Source organism: Heterostelium album, assembly GCF_000004825.1.
Source record: "Heterostelium album PN500 unplaced genomic scaffold PPL_scaffold9, whole genome shotgun sequence".
Classification (NCBI taxonomy): Eukaryota; Evosea; class Eumycetozoa; order Acytosteliales; family Acytosteliaceae; genus Heterostelium; species Heterostelium album.
In genome coordinates this window covers 609260-629967 of record NW_008805071.1, presented here as the reverse complement: position 1 = coordinate 629967, position 20708 = coordinate 609260, and the positions used below count along the sequence as shown (strand labels likewise).

At 33.7% G+C, this 20708-nt stretch overlaps 8 protein-coding genes across 8 annotated transcripts; 5 read left to right on the top strand and 3 right to left on the bottom strand.

The window, feature by feature from the left end:
* Nucleotides 1-514: 514 nt before the first annotated feature.
* PPL_08787 (glycosyl transferase) lies at nt 515-1618 on the top strand (the record flags this gene model as incomplete). Its single annotated transcript, XM_020579589.1, has 4 exons — nt 515-605; nt 665-733; nt 809-1130; nt 1207-1618. The coding sequence occupies 4 exons, from the start codon at nt 515-517 to the stop codon at nt 1616-1618; spliced, it is 894 nt and encodes a 297-aa protein (XP_020430264.1).
* A 104-nt stretch (nt 1619-1722) lies between these two features.
* Nucleotides 1723-3302, top strand: tpsC (glycosyltransferase; the record flags this gene model as incomplete). The annotated part of the gene is made up of 3 exons (XM_020579588.1): nt 1723-2099; nt 2207-2447; nt 2535-3302. 3 exons carry the CDS (start codon nt 1723-1725, stop codon nt 3300-3302), a joined length of 1386 nt encoding a protein of 461 aa, XP_020430263.1.
* Nucleotides 3303-3496: 194 nt separating this feature from the next.
* Nucleotides 3497-4813, bottom strand: PPL_08785 (ubiquitin-like protein; the record flags this gene model as incomplete). The annotated part of the gene is made up of 3 exons (XM_020579587.1): nt 3497-3661; nt 3738-4034; nt 4100-4813. The coding sequence occupies 3 exons, from the start codon at nt 4811-4813 to the stop codon at nt 3497-3499; spliced, it is 1176 nt and encodes a 391-aa protein (XP_020430262.1).
* A 313-nt stretch (nt 4814-5126) lies between these two features.
* On the bottom strand, nt 5127-6858 carry PPL_08784 (MFS transporter; the record flags this gene model as incomplete). The annotated part of the gene is made up of 3 exons (XM_020579586.1): nt 5127-5790; nt 6167-6298; nt 6680-6858. 3 exons carry the CDS (start codon nt 6856-6858, stop codon nt 5127-5129), a joined length of 975 nt encoding a protein of 324 aa, XP_020430261.1.
* Nucleotides 6859-7528: 670 nt separating this feature from the next.
* On the bottom strand, nt 7529-8707 carry PPL_08783 (DUF4419 domain-containing protein; the record flags this gene model as incomplete). The annotated part of the gene is made up of 2 exons (XM_020579585.1): nt 7529-8483; nt 8547-8707. The coding sequence occupies 2 exons, from the start codon at nt 8705-8707 to the stop codon at nt 7529-7531; spliced, it is 1116 nt and encodes a 371-aa protein (XP_020430260.1).
* A 455-nt stretch (nt 8708-9162) lies between these two features.
* PPL_08782 (DUF4419 domain-containing protein) lies at nt 9163-10387 on the top strand (the record flags this gene model as incomplete). The annotated part of the gene is made up of 2 exons (XM_020579584.1): nt 9163-10155; nt 10367-10387. 2 exons carry the CDS (start codon nt 9163-9165, stop codon nt 10385-10387), a joined length of 1014 nt encoding a protein of 337 aa, XP_020430259.1.
* A 2575-nt stretch (nt 10388-12962) lies between these two features.
* Nucleotides 12963-15543, top strand: PPL_08781 (MFS transporter; the record flags this gene model as incomplete). Its single annotated transcript, XM_020579583.1, has 6 exons — nt 12963-13405; nt 13503-13656; nt 13734-14023; nt 14243-14621; nt 15067-15114; nt 15451-15543. The coding sequence occupies 6 exons, from the start codon at nt 12963-12965 to the stop codon at nt 15541-15543; spliced, it is 1407 nt and encodes a 468-aa protein (XP_020430258.1).
* Nucleotides 15544-16830: 1287 nt separating this feature from the next.
* Nucleotides 16831-20530, top strand: PPL_08780 (DOCK family protein; the record flags this gene model as incomplete). The annotated part of the gene is made up of 6 exons (XM_020579582.1): nt 16831-18802; nt 19148-19317; nt 19398-19543; nt 19612-19919; nt 20023-20112; nt 20322-20530. The coding sequence occupies 6 exons, from the start codon at nt 16831-16833 to the stop codon at nt 20528-20530; spliced, it is 2895 nt and encodes a 964-aa protein (XP_020430257.1).
* Nucleotides 20531-20708: the final 178 nt, after the last annotated feature.

The following is a 20708-nucleotide window of genomic DNA, read 5'->3' as shown; positions in this document are numbered from 1 at the left end:
CTTTTTTGATTCAAACATCAATGGTTGTAACAATATGACAACAATGATAATAAATATATATTTATTACCGAATGATTTTGGTTGTTTGTCTTATGTTTTCAAATTTTTTTTTTGTTTTTCCGTTTTATTTATTAGTAGATTCATACTTGAATTGAGGAGACAATCCAAAAGTAAACAATTTTTTTGGGTTTCAAAATAATAATAATAATATATATATTTAAATAAATCATATATATAATAAATATATAAATGAAATTTTAAATTTTGATTTGTTTTTTAATAGAATGATTGTATATTATTATAATTAACAATATTATTCGTACTAATAATAATTAAATTAATAGAAGAAGAGAAATATAGAAAGGAAATCATAAATTAATTCAATCAAACAAATTTATGTTCTTCAGTTACAATCTAAATAACTCAACTTTTGTTAAATATAAATTTAATAATCTATTCGAACATTCGCCTACAACCAACTTCATTTCGACTCACTTTGCTTAGCTTCTAAATAATGGATACGATAATGACAAAGCCAATTGGTCACAAAGTGATAGTAGTATATCATTCATTGCCACTCTCATTAAGAAAATTAAAATTAGGAGGTAAATTAATATATAATGTTTCAATCAATCATTCTCTAATCAATTAGTTATTATTTTAGTTTGGTCATTTCATGATAGAAATCTATATTCTTTAGTTTCATCATTAACTTCATTAAAGGATCAAAAAGGTAAATAGAAATTTATTAATTTTTTAGAATGACAGTATATAATATTTATATTCTTTTTTTTTGTTTATTATCAAGTTATTGAGAAACATTGTTGGGTAGGTTGTCCTACTACTAAAGATAAAAAGCTAGTTTCATCTGAGAATGAGCAAGCTACAGAAGCTTTAAATATCCAATTGGCCGAGAACTCTTGTATTCCAGTTGAAACTGTTTCATCGAAACTCTATGACGACGCAGTCAACAAATTCAGTCAGCAATTCTTGAATCCACTGTTCCACTATGACATATCCGACAGTACTTTTCAAGATTCTCACTGGAAATCCTATAAGCTTTTCAACAAACGTTTCGCCTCTAAAATTGCAGAGATATATCAACCTGGTGATATTGTTTGGATTCATGGGTATGATGTTCAATTATTTAGATATTTAATGTTTTCTTTGATCAATGAATTCTCTAACCATTAAAAATTATAATAGTATACAATTATTATTAGTACCTAAATATCTTAGAGAATTAATTAATAGCTGTTTAATTGGATTCTTTTTGTATTGTCCTTTTCCAGCGGTCGAGATCTACAGATGTTTGGCATCGAGAAAAAAGATTCTACAGGGAATACTTGGATCGGATTTAGTTGCTTTCCAATCGTATTCCTACTCGAGATACTTTATTCAATCGTGTACTAGAATCTTGGGTGTTGCCGGTGGTTTCGATGGGGTGAAGTATCGTCAAGAGAGAATCGGAAAGGAACACCTCACCAGAGTATCTGTCTATCCCGAAGGTATAGATCCACTTGAAACTCAACGTTCCTTGGCATTCCAAGAGACACAACAAAGACTTGCTGAATTGAAAGCTAGATTTAAAGATTTAAAGATATTTTTAGCAAAGTAAGATTAATAAGATTGATATGTTATCCTTTTTGTTCTTGTTATTAATCGACTTGTTTTTCATTGCTATACTGTAGAGACCAGAGTGAATTAATTGATGCAACAAAAATGAAATTGTTGGCATTCGAGTATTTCTTGAGAAACAATCCAGATTGGATTGGCAAAGTTGTATTTTTATTGATTTGCGAACCTGGAGATAACAAGATTATTTCGAGTATCAATGAGACTGTGGCGAGAATCAATGGAGAGTTCAGTCATGTAAGTTTTATTCCGATTGAATATATCAGCAGACACTGTGACTATGAGGAGTTGTGCGCGCTCTACTCTGTTGCACATGTGTTTGTCTCGACGCCACTGCGTGATGGTATGAACCTAGATACTCACGACTATGTCAGTTGTCATCGTGATCACAACCCAGGTATTCTAATCCTAAGTGAATTCGACGGTGCTTCAAGATGTTTCGGTGGAGCTCTAACTATTAATCCGTATGTTGTTAGTTATCTTTCTTTAAATCAAATTTGTGTACTAATGCTATATTTCGCTCTCTCTCTCTCTCTCTCTCTCTCTCTCTCTCTCTCTCTCTTTATTGTAGATGGAGTAGATCACAAGTTGCAAATGCATATCTACAAGCATTGACATTATCAAGTGAGGAGATTCGTTTAAAACACGAATACAATCTTAACTATGTCCTAACAAATACCAGTTTTGTTTGGGGTGAAGCATTCCTGTTTGATTTACTTTCATGTCAAACAAACTCTTTGAATCAAGATATCGATTCATCGATATTGGATACAAAGAAATTAGATCAAACCTATAGGTTATCAAAGAAAAGAGTAAGTTGATTTTACATTTATGTTGTTTAACTCCTGTTGTTGTTGACTTACTCATTCGATTATTATATTATTATTATTACTTTTTAGTTTTTAATTTTCGATTTCGATGTTGTATTCTCAAGTACGACACAAGGTACTAAAATGGCACAGAAACTATCGAACGTTCTAAAGAGACTCTCCAAAGATCCAGGCAATATCATTTACATCGTCACCAGTAGAGATACAGACACCTTGGAATCACTGTTGGAAAACATTCCCGTTGGATTGGGTGCTGAACACGGCAACTTTCTAAAGTCATCGACTGGAATGCCAGAGTTGGATGGCTGGAAGAACTACTCGGAGGGCAGCGATCTCTCTTGGATAGAAACGGTAGTTCCCATACTGGAGTACTTCTCTGAGAGAATACCGGGAAGTGTTCTCGATGTCCGAAAAGTCACTGTTAGTTGGTGCTACCAGGAATGTCTGACTAAACACGCCGAGGAACAAGCACAGGAGCTGCTCACACAGCTGGTAGAGGTCGCTGCTAAAGCGCCAATCGAGATCATACACTGTAATCGCACCATTGAGATCAAACCGTCGGGAATGAGCAACGGTACGGCAATGAAGAAGATAGTCGATGAGAATCCAGACACCGACTTTATTTTGTGCATGGGCAATGGACACACCGATCCAAAGCTATTCGATCTTCTCGACAACGATAATCCAAATCACTTTGCAATCTCCATCGGTAGAGTAGAATCATTTACGAAATACTACATCAATAACCAATATCAAGTGTTACGTATACTCGATCATATATCATCTCCTCTAAGTTCGAGTCCAATTCCCATTTTTTCTGAAGCCATTTTTAAATGATCGCCAGCCATCCTTTTTTTTTTAGCAATATAATTATTATATATTTTTTTTTTTCAATAATAAACTATCATTCATATTAATAATAATATTTTTGTTAATATTATTATTATTACTCAATAAATAAAAATAGATAGATAACATTTTTATTTGATGATTCTTTAAATAGTTTATTTTTATTCAATTTCTTTTGCATTTCATTTGAATACTACATCGATTAAATCTTCATCATCCATATCCTCGTTGTTTGGCGTTGATTTCAAGTTCAAATTCATTCCATCGAATTTCAATAGGATCTGTTTGTTGGGTGGTGTTATTATCTTTTTAGATATACCTGTTAGCAGTTTCTCAAATGTATCATCCTAATTTATTAAAATAGATATTTTTGTTGGTTAACTAACTTGTTACAAGTGAATATGAATTATCGATATAATTTACCTTTCCAAGTTTAAATTTATGTGAATTACCTTCACATCTCAAAATTAAAACAAGTTTGTTGGGATCGTCTATCGCTTGAGTTGCAATTGGTGGTGCATCGTTGAGATCAACACTCATCACCATTGGTTTAGCAATCTCTTTGATAGTGACATCGAGTGTATCTTGATCGATGAGATAGAGTTCGTTTGGTGATTTCGAATGTTCCATAGGCAGACCATATTGTTTCAACTGAAGATCTGCTGCAACCAAATTGAATTGCTTTGAGTATTTATCTACCAATATCTTAATTGGTTCTTTCTATAAATAGATATTAATAGTAAGACAACTGAAATTCAGATAAAGATAGATAGAACTATACTTACTTGACGTATCTTTAAAGAATATGGTTGTTCTCCTACCATTTTTAGGAATAAAGTAATCTCATCATTGGTATCATTGATGGTTGGGAATGAATTGTTGCTACTACTACTGTTACTACTACTATAACTATTATTTTTGTTGAATGATTGTATTTCGGGACTGTTTGATATATCTATCGATGAAGATATTGAACTATTTACATATGATGAAGAAGATGATAAAGATGATGAAGTCGATGAATTTGATCTCGTGGATGAACGTGTTTGAGGTATTATTGCAATACAATCATTATCGTCATCGTCTAAAGAAATTGCATTATTATAATTATTGTTGTTGTTGTTGTTATAGTTATTGTTGTTATTCTCATTTTCATCATCATCATCTATATTATTATATTCAATTGAATTTACAATTGTTTGACTATTATTATTATTATTATTATTATTATCTATTTGATTATCATCATTACTATATCTTAGAGGTGCAATATCTTCATTTTCCGCTTCATCTAAATCTCTGTGTTTATGACTTTTCTTTTTCTTTTTAGTCTTTGCGCTGGCAGGTCTACCTTTTCTCTTTGCTGACTTTGTTTCCTTTACGAATGATTCACTGTACGATTCTTCTTCCTCTTCCTCAGCCATCATTCTATCGACATCAGCCTCTGACAATGCACCTCTATATTGAAACACAGGAATATAGTCATCTGATTTATCCATTCTTTCTTAACTTAACATAAACCAATAAATTATATTCTATTATTATATCTTAATAAACTAATACTTGGTACTAATACTAATAAATAATCATAAACAAAATATGTTTTTTTTTTTTTTTTTAAAAAACTTATTTGAAAAAAAGGTGGCTCGAATCATCATTCATTGATTTTATAATTTAATTCAAGTCATCACCTTCCTGAATTTAATTCATTTGCAAATGAGAAACTGACTGATTGATTGAAGCGGGCTTGCACTTACCAAATAAAAAAAAAAAAAAAGTTTATATTATTTTTATAAATATATCAATTATGTTTTATTTTTGATATTGATCCATGTCTGAATGATTCTCACTATCTTGAGAGAGTTCAATTGAATGTTTCAGTTGTCGATGCATAGGTATGTGACTTTGTGATAGTTTGATTGGTTGAACGAGGATGGTGGCGAGTGTAAACCATACTATTGTGACTGAGAATACAACAGAGTAGCCCAACTTTCTAGATTCGATGTTGTCGAGGATGAATCCTGTTATCAATGGTGAGAGTGCTTGTGGAATAACCATGGTCTGATGCCAGATCGCCAGATCCTTAGCAATGTCTGCGTTCTCTGGCAAACAATCGAGCGCCAACGCCCAATCCACTGCTTGATAGGCACCGTAGCCCACACCGAAAATACCGGCGAGGATCATCACCAGCAACAACGAGGGGTTGAAACTGATCACCAGGAATCCAACGATACACGCCGACATTGTTCCACACGAAACGTAGACCATTACTTTGCGACCGAATCGATTCGAGAGCGGACTGGCAATGAGTGAGGCCGGCACCGACGTGACTACGATAATACACAGCAAGACACTGGTGTAGGCAGCGGCATTCTCTACCTTTATGACATCGGACAGGTAGTATTGAAAGTATGGGAGCACCGCATAGACACCCATCTCCTGGATGAATCGGGTAATCATCACCCAATAGAAATTTCTATAGAGATGCGATGGCAGATAGAACGACTTGAAGAATCGCTTCACAGTGAGTCGCGGTACATATCCCTTTTGCTGGTGCTCTCTAACACCGAAAACCGTTGGCATCGAACAACCGATGATCAACACCATCAAATAGCAATACAGACTGAAAAGAGGTGGTTTATCCTCATTCTTGGTGCCAATTAGCAACAGTCCCGTACCGCCCAGTCCCACCAAGTTGCCGAGCGCATTGGCAAACGCCAGGAATCCCGAGGCATTTCCATACTTTTCGTTGGGGACCATGTCAGGCATCAGCCCAGAGAACGGTCCACCCGCCCAATTCATTCCGAATTGCATCGCCATCAACAACGCTGTGAAAATCACAATATTTTTACCGGCGAATGAAAGCAGCAGAAGCGATGCGCCACACACTAGAATACCGCTCAAAATGAATGGACGACGTCGTCCGAACCGACTTTGAGAGTGGTCCGACAGCCAACCGGCCAGCGGCGACACTATCACCGAAACTATAATACCGAATACCGGCAGCAAAGCCGTGTAGAAATCCTTGAGTTTCTCACCGCCCATATAATACAGTTGACTTGGCCAAACGATCGAGATGACCGCACTCATCACTGCACTACTTCCAAACCAAAACGAAGTCAAACATATATAAAACTTTATCAGCTGCCAACGTCCAGTCGGCAGACTCTTTGCTGGCGTACCATCGCTATTGTACGCGCCACTCTTTCCATCGCCATCATAGTCGTCATCCTCTATAAACTGTATATCTTTCATAACAAATTCTTCTCCTCTATTATTTTCATCATGAATACTATCATTATCTAAAAACAATAATGTTATATATTAATAAAAGATCAAACAAACAAACTTCAATTTCAAAAAACAAAATGCTACCTTTAAGTGATGAATCATCGTCAAATGCAGAAGCAAGCGATGATCGTAATAACGAATGTTCCGGTGAATGTGCACTGTCTACCAATGAAATAACATGATTATCTGAAATACTTCCTATTTTCTTTTCATATCCATCGTCGTCGAATGTAAAATCTCCTGATTCTATCATTTTTTACTTTATATATTTTATATTTTATTTTGGTTATATATTGTTATTATTATTATTATTTATACAATTTTTATTACTATTATTATTATTTAACTATTATTATTCAGCATGTTGATATTTGATTTTTTCACCAATCAAATCAATTTAAGTTTTACTTTTCTTTTATTTTCTTTTCTTGTTTTGTTTTGTTTTAATTAATAATACTAAAATTTACAATGAGTATGAATATGATTATTATTTGTATAATAATAATAATATATAACTGTGTGTTACTTTTTTTTTTAAATACTAAAATTGAATGATAATGATATCTATCATTTCATTCTAAAAATAAATAAAGAAGATAATACAAAAAACTGCCGACACCACCTCAGCACCATCAATTTGCTTTGGTGTTTGAATAAAAAAAATAAGATTTTTTCAAACCCCCATTAGAAATTTTTAAAATTTTTTGTGTTATGTAATTTGTTTTATTTAAAAACTATCTTTTCCAAAACCCCTAGGGGTTTTTCACAACCACAATCGAGATTTTAAAACAATTTTTGATTTTGAAGATTCATCTGAAAATATCATTTTTTAAAATTCTGATTAATTTTTAAAATATTTTATATTGATATTTATTATTTAGCATTATCATACACTGATTTGATTTGTTAATATACTTGCTTTCTCAATTCTTTTGTAAATGTTTTATATCTTGTTCTTTTACAGAGATACACCAATTTAGTTGTGGAACAAGTGTTTGCTCGTCATCGAATACTTTGACAGAGTAGTGACCACCGTACAACTTTGAAGCGTATTCAGTTCCGTTGTCATCGATAATCACGTCCAATTCGACGAATCCAGTGGCAACGTCTTGAGTTTCGACGAATGGCCATTCCGACTTTTCATTTACCCTGATTGAGACTGCGTGTTTGTAGTCGCCGTACCATTTGCCTTCTGGTGAGAACACGGTGAATACGGTGATCCACCCGGACAACCAGGTCGGTCCCGATCCACCGCCGATATGATTGGCAATGCGATTCCACCAATCGAGAAGATCTTCGTCTAGATAGCCATCGTCATTCACCGATTCGCCGCTAACCGAACGAATGAATTGATCGAGAATCGGTAGTAACATCGCCGACCATTTACTCATCAGCTTCTGCTCGCCGACATCAAACTCCACCAGCCGCTGAGCTTTATCTTTCAGTGATTTCCAATCTTCTACCGATCCAAGCATGGTTACTGCTGACAATCCACAGCGTAGTGAGTATTTGAAATTATAGTATTTCTTCATTGTCGCCATGAGACAGACCGCTCCAACAATTCTATCGTTGTAGGTTGTCGTTGAGAATGATGGCATTGACCAATCTCTTATCGACGGATCTTTAATGTTGCGGGAAATCAAATCGGTCATTGCCAGAGTCATTTCGTCGTAGGGAGCATTGAATAGCGTCGCATTGGCAACAACCTCCAGATCTTTCTTGCCTTGGAAATCGACGAGTTTCTCTCGGAGCTGTTCAGAGTTTGCATTCAAATAGAATGAGAATTGTGTCATTATCGCTATCCAAACGTCGTCTGGTCTAATGACAAGTTTATGATGTTGGGAATACGCGTAGAAAGCTGATTGTACAAATGAATTTCTTCCAATGAAAAAGTGATTCTTCGCATCATCTACTTCGATACTCGATTTCAATGGAACATACAATGGTTCCGGTACTTTCTCAACTTCATATTTGGATGTTGGTTTTTTTAGATGTTCGGTGTGGTTGAACTCACTGAGCTTTGAAACCTTCTCACGATGCTCTATAATTTCAAATGAAGTTGATTTTACATCTGAACTTAAATTTTTATAATAATGTGACATATTTTTAACTATCTATTGTCTTTTTCTTTTTAACTATCAAAAATAAAAAAATGATTATTTATAAAAAAACAAAAATCTATCTATCAGCATTCTTTCTTTAAAAATTCTACTTTACAAATAAGGCTTTTTCAACCAAAATTAGATTAAATTTTTTTGAACTTTCTGTTTAAAATTATTTTCAAATAAATTAAATTACATAAAGACATTTAATATCTTTTTTATTTTATATTTTTAATTGTTTTCTAATAATATATAGAAATATATATATATTAACAAATAACTAAATAATACAAATAATATAATAAAATAAAATAAATAAATTTAACAAAAAAAAATATAGAAACAAAAGAAAACATAAATAAAATATTATTATAACAAACTACTTTTAATTACTTCAATCTATTAATATTTAAAATCTTAAAAAAAAAGATTTAACAAAAAAAAAACAAAAAGGAATGTCACAATATTTTAAAAATATGAGTAGTGATGTAAAATCAATTAGTTTTGATGTTACTGGTAAGCATGATAGTTTCAAACCGACAAATGAATTTGATTATGGTGAAGATTTCAGAAAGGAACAATTCAAAACGAAAATGGAGAAACCTAATCAAGTACCGCTTATGAGTAGTATCGATAGTAGCGACAAGAAGAATCATCTATATATTGGTCCGAATTCATTTGTGAAATCATGTATACTTGCATACTCTGACCATCATAGAATCGTACTGAGACCCGATGATATATGGATTTCGATAATGACACAATTCTCATTCTATTTGAATGCAAACTCTGAACAGCTCCGAGAGAAACTCGTCGATTTCCAAGGCAAGAAAGAACTGACTGTCTCTGCCAATGCATCACTGTTCAGTGCACCGTACGACGATATGACTCTGGCAATGACCGATTTAATCGCCAAGAACATTAAGGATCCGTCGATAAGAGATTGGTCAATGCCATCATTCTCAACGACAACCTATAACGATAGAATTGTTGGAGCGGTCTGTCTCATGGCGACAATGAAGAATTTCTTTCAATTTAAATATCAACTCTGTTGTGGATTGCCATCGGTAACCCTGCTCGGTTCGGTAGAAGATTGGAAATCACTGAAAGATAAAGCTCAGCGTCTGGTGGAGTTTGATGTCGGCGAGCAGAAGCTGATGAGTAAATGGTCGGCGATGTTACTACCGATTCTCGATCAATTCATTCAATCGGTTAATGGAAAACCAGATATTAGCTGGTGGAATAGAATTGCCAATTATGTTGGTGGTGGATCTGGACCGACTTGGCTGTCGGGATGGATCACAGCATTCACTGTCTTCTCTCCGGAGGGCGTGTGGCTTGGTGACAAAAAGAAAATCTTTTCAATGAACGATGCCACACATTTAACTAGTTTCGAGTGGTGTTTTATTGATACTCAAGATATGGCATGTGGATTCGTCGAGTTGGATGTGATTATCGATGACAACGGAACTGAATATAAATCAAAGCTCTACGGTGGTCATTACACAGTCAAAGTTTTCGATAGCAACCAAACACTGGTTCCACAGCTTAATTGGTGTATCACAGTTTCAGATCAAGATATAAAATTATTAAAAAAGTGAAAAAAGTATCAACAAATGAAGATTTCTATATTCTTTTAATTCCTTTTTTTTTTAAAAGAAATCTCATTTCAATGTATAAAGTTAAATTGCTAAATAAATAAAAAAGATTTATTCTTTGTCTAACACTCTATCTATTCTCAATAATATTAGAGTGTTAAACAAAGAATCTTTATTGTTTTAATTAAAACTAGAAAAAGGGTTCGAAATTTTATAGTTATAAGAATACCTATTTTATTTAGTTAATTTAAAATCTAGGGCGTCATAATGTTTTGGTGGACTGCATCCATATATTTAACAACCTCTTCCGCAAGTCCAACGATGACTCCAACAACCTCCGAAATTTACAGTCTTTTCACATGAAACTGAATCCACTCCATTTGGTTGACCTTTTAATTTTTAAATTATTAATTAGAAAATAAAAAAGAAAAATGAAAGAATCAAATAAAAAATGAATAGATATATTTACAATTATGACCACCTTGAGAAAGTCCATTTAAGAACATATCTCTGTTGTGTGTTGGACTGAAATGGCAGGCGTTTGAACATAGGTAGTAGCACCTTCCACCTCTATCACTGACGGCACTGCAAGCGGTATCACAAGCAAGAGATACATGGGCTACACAAAATACCAAAACCATACAAATAAATAATTTATTCATTTTTATATAATAATAATTAATTGATTGTGAAATATAAATATAATTAATATTAGAATATTATATGTATATAATAATAGTTTTGTATTTATAGCTTGTCAACTTCAGCCATTCCTTTTATTCATTATTTTCCTAGTCTTCTCATCCAATCCCATGCCATCCTGAACTAAGATTGTATACATCTATCAATCTATATATTAATTATTAAATTTTACAAATTGAATGTATAGAAATCGAAAAATATAAATCTGTTTTTACAAAACTATTTTGATTGGTGGTTTACTAGTTATTTGAATCATAATATGTTTAATTCCACCCCCAAATTTTAATTTTTTCCATCTGTCATTGAATGGAATTAAACATATGAAATGGGTAAGAGTAGTGGTAATGTGCTAATATATATAGTCTAATCAATCAAATGCAACTATTATAATATAAAATAATCTAATCTCTATAGGTAGTGCATATCAACTATATTATAATGGTGTGGTCTATTAATATAGATATTTTATTGTCACAACCCCAAAATATTACTAAATACGATTCTATAATGTGATTTTGTAATGAATATTACATTTATAATTAATATACAGAATTGTATATAACCCACACACATTCACACTTGTCTTTTTTTTAATTTTTATGAAATTTCAAAATAATACATTATTAATATAAAATTAAATCTATGCTATATATATTTAAAAAAAAATATAATTTTAATAGTAAAAAACAAAAAAATAAAGTTCAATTGACATTTATTGATGGCGATTAGTTTTCTCAAAAAGGACAATCATCATTGTTGTTGTGATCATCAGTCATAAAAAAAAAAAATCCTTAATTCCGATGTTTTGGTTTCGAAACACTTATTCAAAAAAAACTTTAATATTTAAATAAATAAAAAGAGTATACGTAAATTTCATTAAACTATTGGGTTTGACCAAAAAAAAATGAAAAGAAAGAAAAGAAATCAAACTTTGATTAAAATCAATTCAAATATTTTTGAACCTCTATATTTATCTATTTATCTACTTTAATTAACAATAAATATAAATAGAATAGAATAAATAATTTTATCTTTTAATTTAACTAGATAAATAAGGAATCCGAAACCATTCAACATTGAGGTGATATTTCAAATATATTAGGTAAGAATAAAAGAAATCAAAATTGTTTTTGTGAACTTGTTTTATAACTTTGATTAATTGGTTGATTAGTCCTTTAAAAGGTTATAATTGTTTTAAAATAATTTGTTATTTGATTTTTAATTCTTTCATATCCAGGGAAGAGTTTAAACACACAATTTAGTTTGAAAAGTTAAAGAACAATTGTTTTCATTGCTTTATCATTTTTTTTTTAAACGATCACCTTTTTTACATAAATGCAAAAAAAAAAAAAGACACAAAAAAGTGTCTATAGGGTCATAATGAGTTCTTTGTTTTTAGAAAAAAATTATTGATCACAATGTGTGGTGGTGTTTGGAAAAAGCAAACAAGATATTCATAGATTTTCAGATTACCAAAAACAAGAGGAATCCGGATCATTTCATTTACATTTTTTTTTACAATTTTAGCAATAGACAGATAGATAGATAGATAATTAGTTAGTAGAAAAGTAATATTTTATTTGTACATAAAGCAAGCAATCAATCAAAAGTGTTTGAAAACTTTGATTATATTCTATATATCTAATATCTACACACACACTCACCACACACTCACCACACTCTTACTTTCTTTTACACTTGTTTTTTAAAACAACAAACAAACAAACACTTCTAATCACATCACAGCTATAACATCGAAAACGATCACTTTCAAGTTCATTTAAACTGAAAATCATCTTTATATTAATCTATTCATATTAATTCGATTATATTTAACTAATATATAACTTTCTTATCTAAAAATAGTTGTTAAAGATTGATTGAGTAGTAGTAGTAGTAGTTTTTTATTATTTATTTATATATTGTTTATTTATATTAATATTATTATATAACAAATGTTATCGGACGATATTGGTTTAGATACATTTAATAATAGTAAGAAATATTCAGATAATGTACCACTCTTAAGAAGAAGTGGTGGCAGCGGTGAAGAGGGTGACCATGAAACGTCACAGCCAACATACGGATCGACACCCACCAAGTATGTAGCGATGCGTAAACTTACATTGGGAGAAAAGATATCGTATGGTCTTGGTGAAGGTGGTCTTTCAATCTATCAGGTCATCAAAGGTTTCTTCTTGAATACATTCTTGCTGTCGGTCGCTAAAATGGATCCACTCTATTCAGCACTCATTCTTTTCACAACAAAAGCAGTCGATGCATTTTCAGATATTTTCGTTGGATCACTCTCCGACCGTACCAAATCACGTTGGGGTAGACGTCGTGTTTGGATTCTCTTCGGAGCATTACCATTAGCATGTCTTTATTGTGCACTTTGGTAAGTTACTACAAAACAAAAACAACATACCTATCTAGATATTTATTAATCAACCTAATTATCTTTATTATAATATATTCAAACTTATTTAAAAAAGGTTTGTTCCACCATTTGGACAGATAGCAAAAGTAGCATATTATCAAATAGTTGTAATTCTTTTGAGTATTGCCTATACTTGTGTAGCTATTCCATATTCGGCTATGAATGCAGAAATTACTGATGATTATGATGAACGTACAAATTTGGCTGGTGTAAGTAACCATAACCCCTTTTCAAATAGAATTGCAAACCCTCATTTTCAGATATTAATATTACTATTTTTCTCTAGCTACGTATGATTTCTATGATGTTGGGTGGTGTAGTTTCATCGTTTGTACACTCAATGTTGATTACTGTGTTTACAAAGGAAGAGGATGGCGTTGAAGTCACCAACTACGAAAAAGGTTATTTGCTGAGTGGTGGTGTTTGGGGTTTCGCTATGATGATTCCTCTGGGTATCACTTTCTATGGCACGAGAAACATCAAGAATGTCAACAACACTTCGGAATCACACGTACCATTTTTCAAGGGTCTCGCTGTGATGTTTTCGAATCGTGCTTTCATCACTGTAACACTGTTGTATTTCTTCTGTCAGATTGCCGTGCAATTTGTGCAAAACAATCTGCTGATGTACTGCACCTACGTTGCAGACGCAGAGTCACAATTCCCATATATTTTGGCAACGCTCCAGATTTCCGTGTCGGTCTTCATTGTGGTGTGGGGCAAGCTGTCTGTCCTCATCGGAAAGAAAACCGTCTATTACATCGGTGGAATATTCCTGTTGGCTACTTTTATCAGTTTGTACTTTATCCCACGTGGAAACATGCCGCTGGTTTGGGGTGTCGCTGCATTCGGTGGAATCGGTGTGGCTGTTGCATTCCTGGTGCCAATGTCAATGTTGCCCGACGTCGTCGAGTTGGACGAGCTCAAGACAGGCGAGCGTCGTGAAGGTATTTTCTACAGTTTGTTTTTGTTCTTCCAGAAGCTCGGATTGTCCGTCGGTCTTGCCGTATCGAATTTCGTGCTTAGCGCAGCCGGCTACACTTCACCAGACTCTATCGATGGCAGCAGCGATGAGATCATCGACAACAACAAAGAGAACGACACTGTTATTTTCGCATTGCGTATGCTTGTCAGTGTAGTGCCAGCAGTCATTGTATTATTTAGTTTCGTAGCAGTATTTTTCTATCCGATAACCAAGGAGTCTCACAACAAAACAAGAGAACTCCTGAAAAGAAAACGTGAAGGTGAAACTGTAATCTTAGAAAATTAAAATAATAATATCTTATAATAATAACAACTCGAATATTTAAACATATATATTTATATTCATTCCAATTGGAGTGAAAACCAAACCAAATAATTTCCAAAAACATCTTTTAAACTTAAACTAATATTTCAAGAGTGTCAATAGATTTCAATTAAATCAATTCACTCACATCGAGGTACGATGAAATAAATAAAAAACTTTTTTGTTAACATTCTTCCAAATATAAAATAATATTCTCATTATGTAATTTGTTCTTGTTGATTAATTAAATAAATATCAATTTGAAAACAAAAGAATTGTTTGAAAGTAGTTGGCATCAAAAAAAAAACTATCCAATTCAAATAAATTATAGTTTAAAAATACCATCTTTGGAAAAGGTAATTATTTCAAACATGGAGATGTAAATTTGCTTTATCTATTAAAAAAAAAATAGTACATTTGTTTTTATATCAGTATTTGTTTGTATTATTTTTTTGTAGATCTTAAAATTACAAATTTCTCAATGATATTTTAATATGTGAATTGTTTTGTTTGTTGTTCAATCATCAAATAATTAATATTAACACATAACAATAAATATTGTACTTTATTTTTATTTTATTTTATTAACTGTGCTGCTGTTGTTGTGGTAAAAAGGTAGATAATAATAAATTAAATGATGATGTGTTGGTTAGTGGTGTTTTTGATGTGTGAACAAATGCAAATAAATAAAAATAAAATAATAATATTGAATTAGTGTGTTAAATCGGGATCATCAAAAATTGATGACTTATTTGATGTTTTAGATAGAATTGACATGTTGATGTTAATAATCGCGTGTGGTACATAAATAATGATTGATCATGTGAAACAACAAACACTTCTTTTACTGACAAACAAACACAAAAGAGTTTTTTTTTAAAATATCATAATAAAATTAAGAATGACAGATATTATTATGGTCTGGGTGTTTTGTGTTGTTGTTATTTTATTTTAACACCTACCATACTTGGTCGAAACCTTTCTAAAATGGAAATAGAATACAATCAATGCTTTTAAATCAGTATTTTTTTGTAATAAGGAAATTGACAACTCTAATCTGAACACAACTATTCATTCATTCATTCATCATCAAACCAAACTCACACTGACACACAACACACTCTTCTCTCATATATGCCACAATTATACAATTGATTTCAACTGCAGCAGTAATAAACAATTAAACTCTCTCTTACTCTCTTACTCTCTTACTCTCTCAAATAATATCAGATAGATAATCTAATTTCACAAGAATATAACAAACAAACATAACAATTTTACTTATTACATATATTTACTTTTTTTTCATATTAATTTATAAATAGATAGATAATAATATTAATAAATATAGTTTAGTAAAGTTAAGTTAAGGTTAGATTAGGTTAGTTATTTAGATTATTGTTGTTTATAAATAAATAAATCCAACAGGGATAAAATTAAAATATTAGAAGTCTACTACTATTTATCTTATTCTTTCTAAGTTTGGATAAAAATCAAATCATACAGTTCATCACACCTAGAACTTTCGTTAAAAATTTGAATCTACAAAAAAGTTAACAGCTAAATATTACAACGAATCAATTTTTTGTGGATCATGAGCAATTCAAAAAAGTTAATCTAGATCGTGATTTTCGAATCTAAATATGACTTTTTGTTAACAAATCAGAGGGTGCCCAGAAATCATAAAAACAAAAAAAAATTCAAAAAAAAAACTTTTTCTCAACAATCATCAAACCACACACAAACAATTTTCATTGTTTTTTGTTTGAAAACCGGAGCATCACCTATTTGAAAAAAAATTGCTCAAGAGCTTTTATTACACACCACAGTACCAACCCACCTTTTGTTTTTCTTAAATTCATTAATTTTGATTCGATTCATCACAAAAATCTTTATCAAAACAGTTTTTTTTTTTGTTCTTTTTTTTATTATAATTCTTTTTTTAAATTTAAAAAAAGCAATATCTTACTAATATTCTTTTAAAATCATTTTATTTATTTATTTATTATATATAATAACATTAGGAAAAAAATATACTATATTATATATTTAGAAAATTGAATTTTTTAGATTGAAAAAGTAAAGTTTAGTTATGATGGATATAGTTTTGGAGACCATTCCTGAAGTGGTCATCATTGCTACAGATGATCATCAAAGTGGTGAAAATAAAAACACATCATCATCGAATATCCAAAATAATGACAATAATATACAAGCACCACAGAATAATTCTGAAATTAAAAATAATGGAAATAATATAAATGAAACAGGAAATAATAGTGGTGGTGACACTGCCACTGCAAATAACAATTCAATTGGAAATAGTAATAGTAATAGTAATGGTAATCTTCATTTAAATATCACAAACACAACTACTATTGTTGTGGCGGATGGAGCAAGTTCGACGACTTTGGAGCTAGCGGATTCTATAAAGCAAGTCGCTTCACCGGTACTTTCGAGTCAACCTACATCATCGAGTGGCAAGACCGATCACACACATCGCTATCGTCACTACCTCGAGAACAAAATCAATAGTTCGTCGGTGCGTGACGACGGGCTGTCGCGCGAACTCACCAACTTCCCCGACGACAACATTCAGCTGTCGATGACGCAGCAGCAGCATCGCACCAAGGAATCGACCATCACCGTCGAGACACTGCCATCCTATATACAATGTGCAATCGAGTCGTTCAGTGCTCCGCGCAAAACAGTGGTGCGCCAGTACCAGCGCTACCGCAAGGAGGCGGAGCGACTCGTGCATTTCGACAACGACAAGTACGACTGCGACATTGAGCGCGAAACAGAGAAGAGTGCGCTCGGATCGTTTGCAATCTCGAACCAACCCGACTCCAAAGATATAAACACCGAGTTGCTCGCTGAATACCAGCCGGGCGAAACCGAGCGCGCCAACACTGACCTGCGAAGCAAGGGTCGCGTCGGATTCTTCCGTTACTTCCGTCCCGACTACAACTGGGGATCCGGCATGGAAGTATCGATTTGCAATCGGTTGCCACACGATATCTGGACGAAACCAAACTATATGAATGTCCTGATCGAGCTGAAAGGACTGGTGTTTATGCTGGGTGAGTTGGAACCATTCTTTTGCTCGCTGTTCATCTACGATGCCGCCAGCAAGAGCAAACTCTCAGAGACTTTTCATTTCGATTTCAACTCGGAGCAGATGCGTCAGTTGCTCGCCAAACATTCAGAGCCTGCCGATCCAGTCACACAAGCTAAGCATCTCGTTGTTTCGCTGCCCGTCAAGCAGATGTCGGACATCTGGATAGTGGTGCGCATCAACAAGGTGATGCAGGGCGATCCCGACCTCGTCAAAGAGCCATACATGAAGCTGGAGGAGAAAGATGTCAAAGCGATCAAGAAGAACAAGGCAAAAGTATCGGATATCGTCTCGAAGTTCTGTGAACGACTCGGACAGTACACACAACCCTTCTGTTGCTCTGTGGTTCGTCTCACAGAGAATGGCGACGTCAAGTACGGCGCGATCGATACCGACGCACTCTTCAAAGTCGTGCCAAAAGACAACGCCGATATCGACGATCTAATCGCCGACTACAAAGATCCCGCTCGTCAAAAGAAGCTGCGGTTAATTCCAGGAACACTATCTCTCAACATTTTCAAGCCGGCCAACGATCTTCCGCCACACACAATGCGACTGGATCCATCGCTCGATCTCGTCGTCTCAGGACAGCCTTTCAACACCAGACTTCCATCTTCCAACTCCATCTTAGTAAATAGCAATATCAACAACAACAACAACGCGAACAGCAACACCAATATATTAGCGCAGACAAGCAATGGCGATGTATCACCGACTTCTTCGTCCTCCTCGACTTCCTCCAACAACTCTTCACCGGCGACATCATCGCCAGTGTTGCAACGTCAACAAACAATGATAAGAGGAGCAACTCTATTGAGTATTGTTCCGGTGATTCGTGAAGTTCAGTGTTTGGCCAAGGAAGAACCGATTCCAAACAGCGAGTTTATCAACAACCTCTATATCTATCCCGACACTGTCAATCTCTCGAAAGCACACGGTCGTAACGTTTGTATTAAAGTGGAGGTGCGTGACTCTGACAACCTCTCGCACCCATCGCTAAAGATCATCTACGGAAAGAGCTCCGCTCAGACTCTGGCCAGTCACTTCATCACCGAGACACACTATCACAACAAGACACCGACATTCGTCGATGAGATCAAGCTGAAACTACCACCTACACTGACCTCTCGCTATCATTTGCTATTCACATTCTACCACGTCATTTGCAACAACAAAAAGAAAGAGGAAGACGCCGAACAACTGATTGGATTCTCTATACTGCCGCTGTATCGCGAGCGAAAGATCTGTGACAACGGACTACACCAACTGCCACTCGCAATCGGCTCACCAAAAGACGGTTATCTCAAAGCCGACGAGAACGACTACACTCTCTTGGAGTCAGGAAAGAGTCTATTCAAAGTGAACATCAACTTGAAATCTAGCATATATCCACAGAACACCTATTTAAACAGATTCTTCTTACAATCAAATAATTCATCTATTTCTGATAATGATATGAATCAAGTAACTATATTTTATATACATTTCTTAAAGTTATAGCTAGTTATACTAATAATAATCAATTGTACAATTTTATTGTTTAGTTATTAAATGATTTCAATCATATTGATGCAGCAGAAGCAATTAGATATCTACCAGTTATTATTAGACAATTGATATTGGTTATGTGTAATAGAGATGCAACTGTTGGTTGTAATGCAATTAAAGCAATGTTTATTACAATTTCAAAGTATGTAAAATATATATATGTTTATTGTTTAATTAAACTTGATATTAATATAATCTTTTATTATTTAGAATACAACAACATTTAGGTGAACCATCTTATCGTGTACCATTATTAGTTTCTTATATCTCACATGTTTTTGATAATCCAAAGGATACTAAAATACCTGTATATTCTGCACTCTGCTCTAGATTTGTATATTTCCTAATGGTAAAGAAGTATAGTCAGCAAAATAACAACAGCAACAACAGCAACAACAACAGCAGCAATAACAGCGAATCAGAGATATCAAATGCAACTTTGTTTTCATATTGTTGGTTTATCTTTGATTTAATTATTAAATCATTATCATTAACTGCTTTAGAATCACCTGAAATGTGTATGTATTAATTAGTTAAAATAAGATATACTTATATATATAAACTAACTAACTAACTAAACAAACTAAATAATAATAATAATAATAATGATATCTTTTATAGTAAAAGGAAATAGAGAAGGTAAATTCGATGGTGATTTCATAAAGTATGTACCAAAGATGGTTTCATTTGTTATTCATCATTTCCATGCTAGTTTGTCAGTGCAACAGGAAAGTCATTTGGAGGGTGAAGCCAACAACAGTTTGGCACTGTTTGTTCGTGACTTGTTTGCTGTGTTTGATCGTGGTATCACTTTGGATCTGGTGTTTACCTACTGTCATGAGATCAAGCAGGCTACGCTCGCTGCAACCAACGACTCTGACACGACGACACTGCTCTTCTTCAAGTTTGACTTTTTAAAGTTGTTGATCGACTACGAACACTACTTGAATCTCAACATTCCGACCGTTCCGACCATAGGAAACATTCAGCATCTCTCACAGCGTCTGATAGATGTTCATCCGCTGGCTGGTCTGCTCATATCGGAGGTTCTGCAGGTTCTGACGTCGCCCATCAACGAGGTTCGTTCGGTCGCGCTCAACACGCTGAGCACGTTGCTCATCAAGCATGAATACGACTCGCGTTACCAGTCGCAAGAGAAGCGTGCTCGTATCGCTGCTGTCCACCTCCCACTGATTCTCAAGCTCATCGAGGAGTACGACCGTTTCACTCAGTGGTTCCGCATGTCCAGCACCGAGGAGAAGCGATTGTTGATCGGTTGCATCTTGTTCATCCTAAAGAATCTGTCG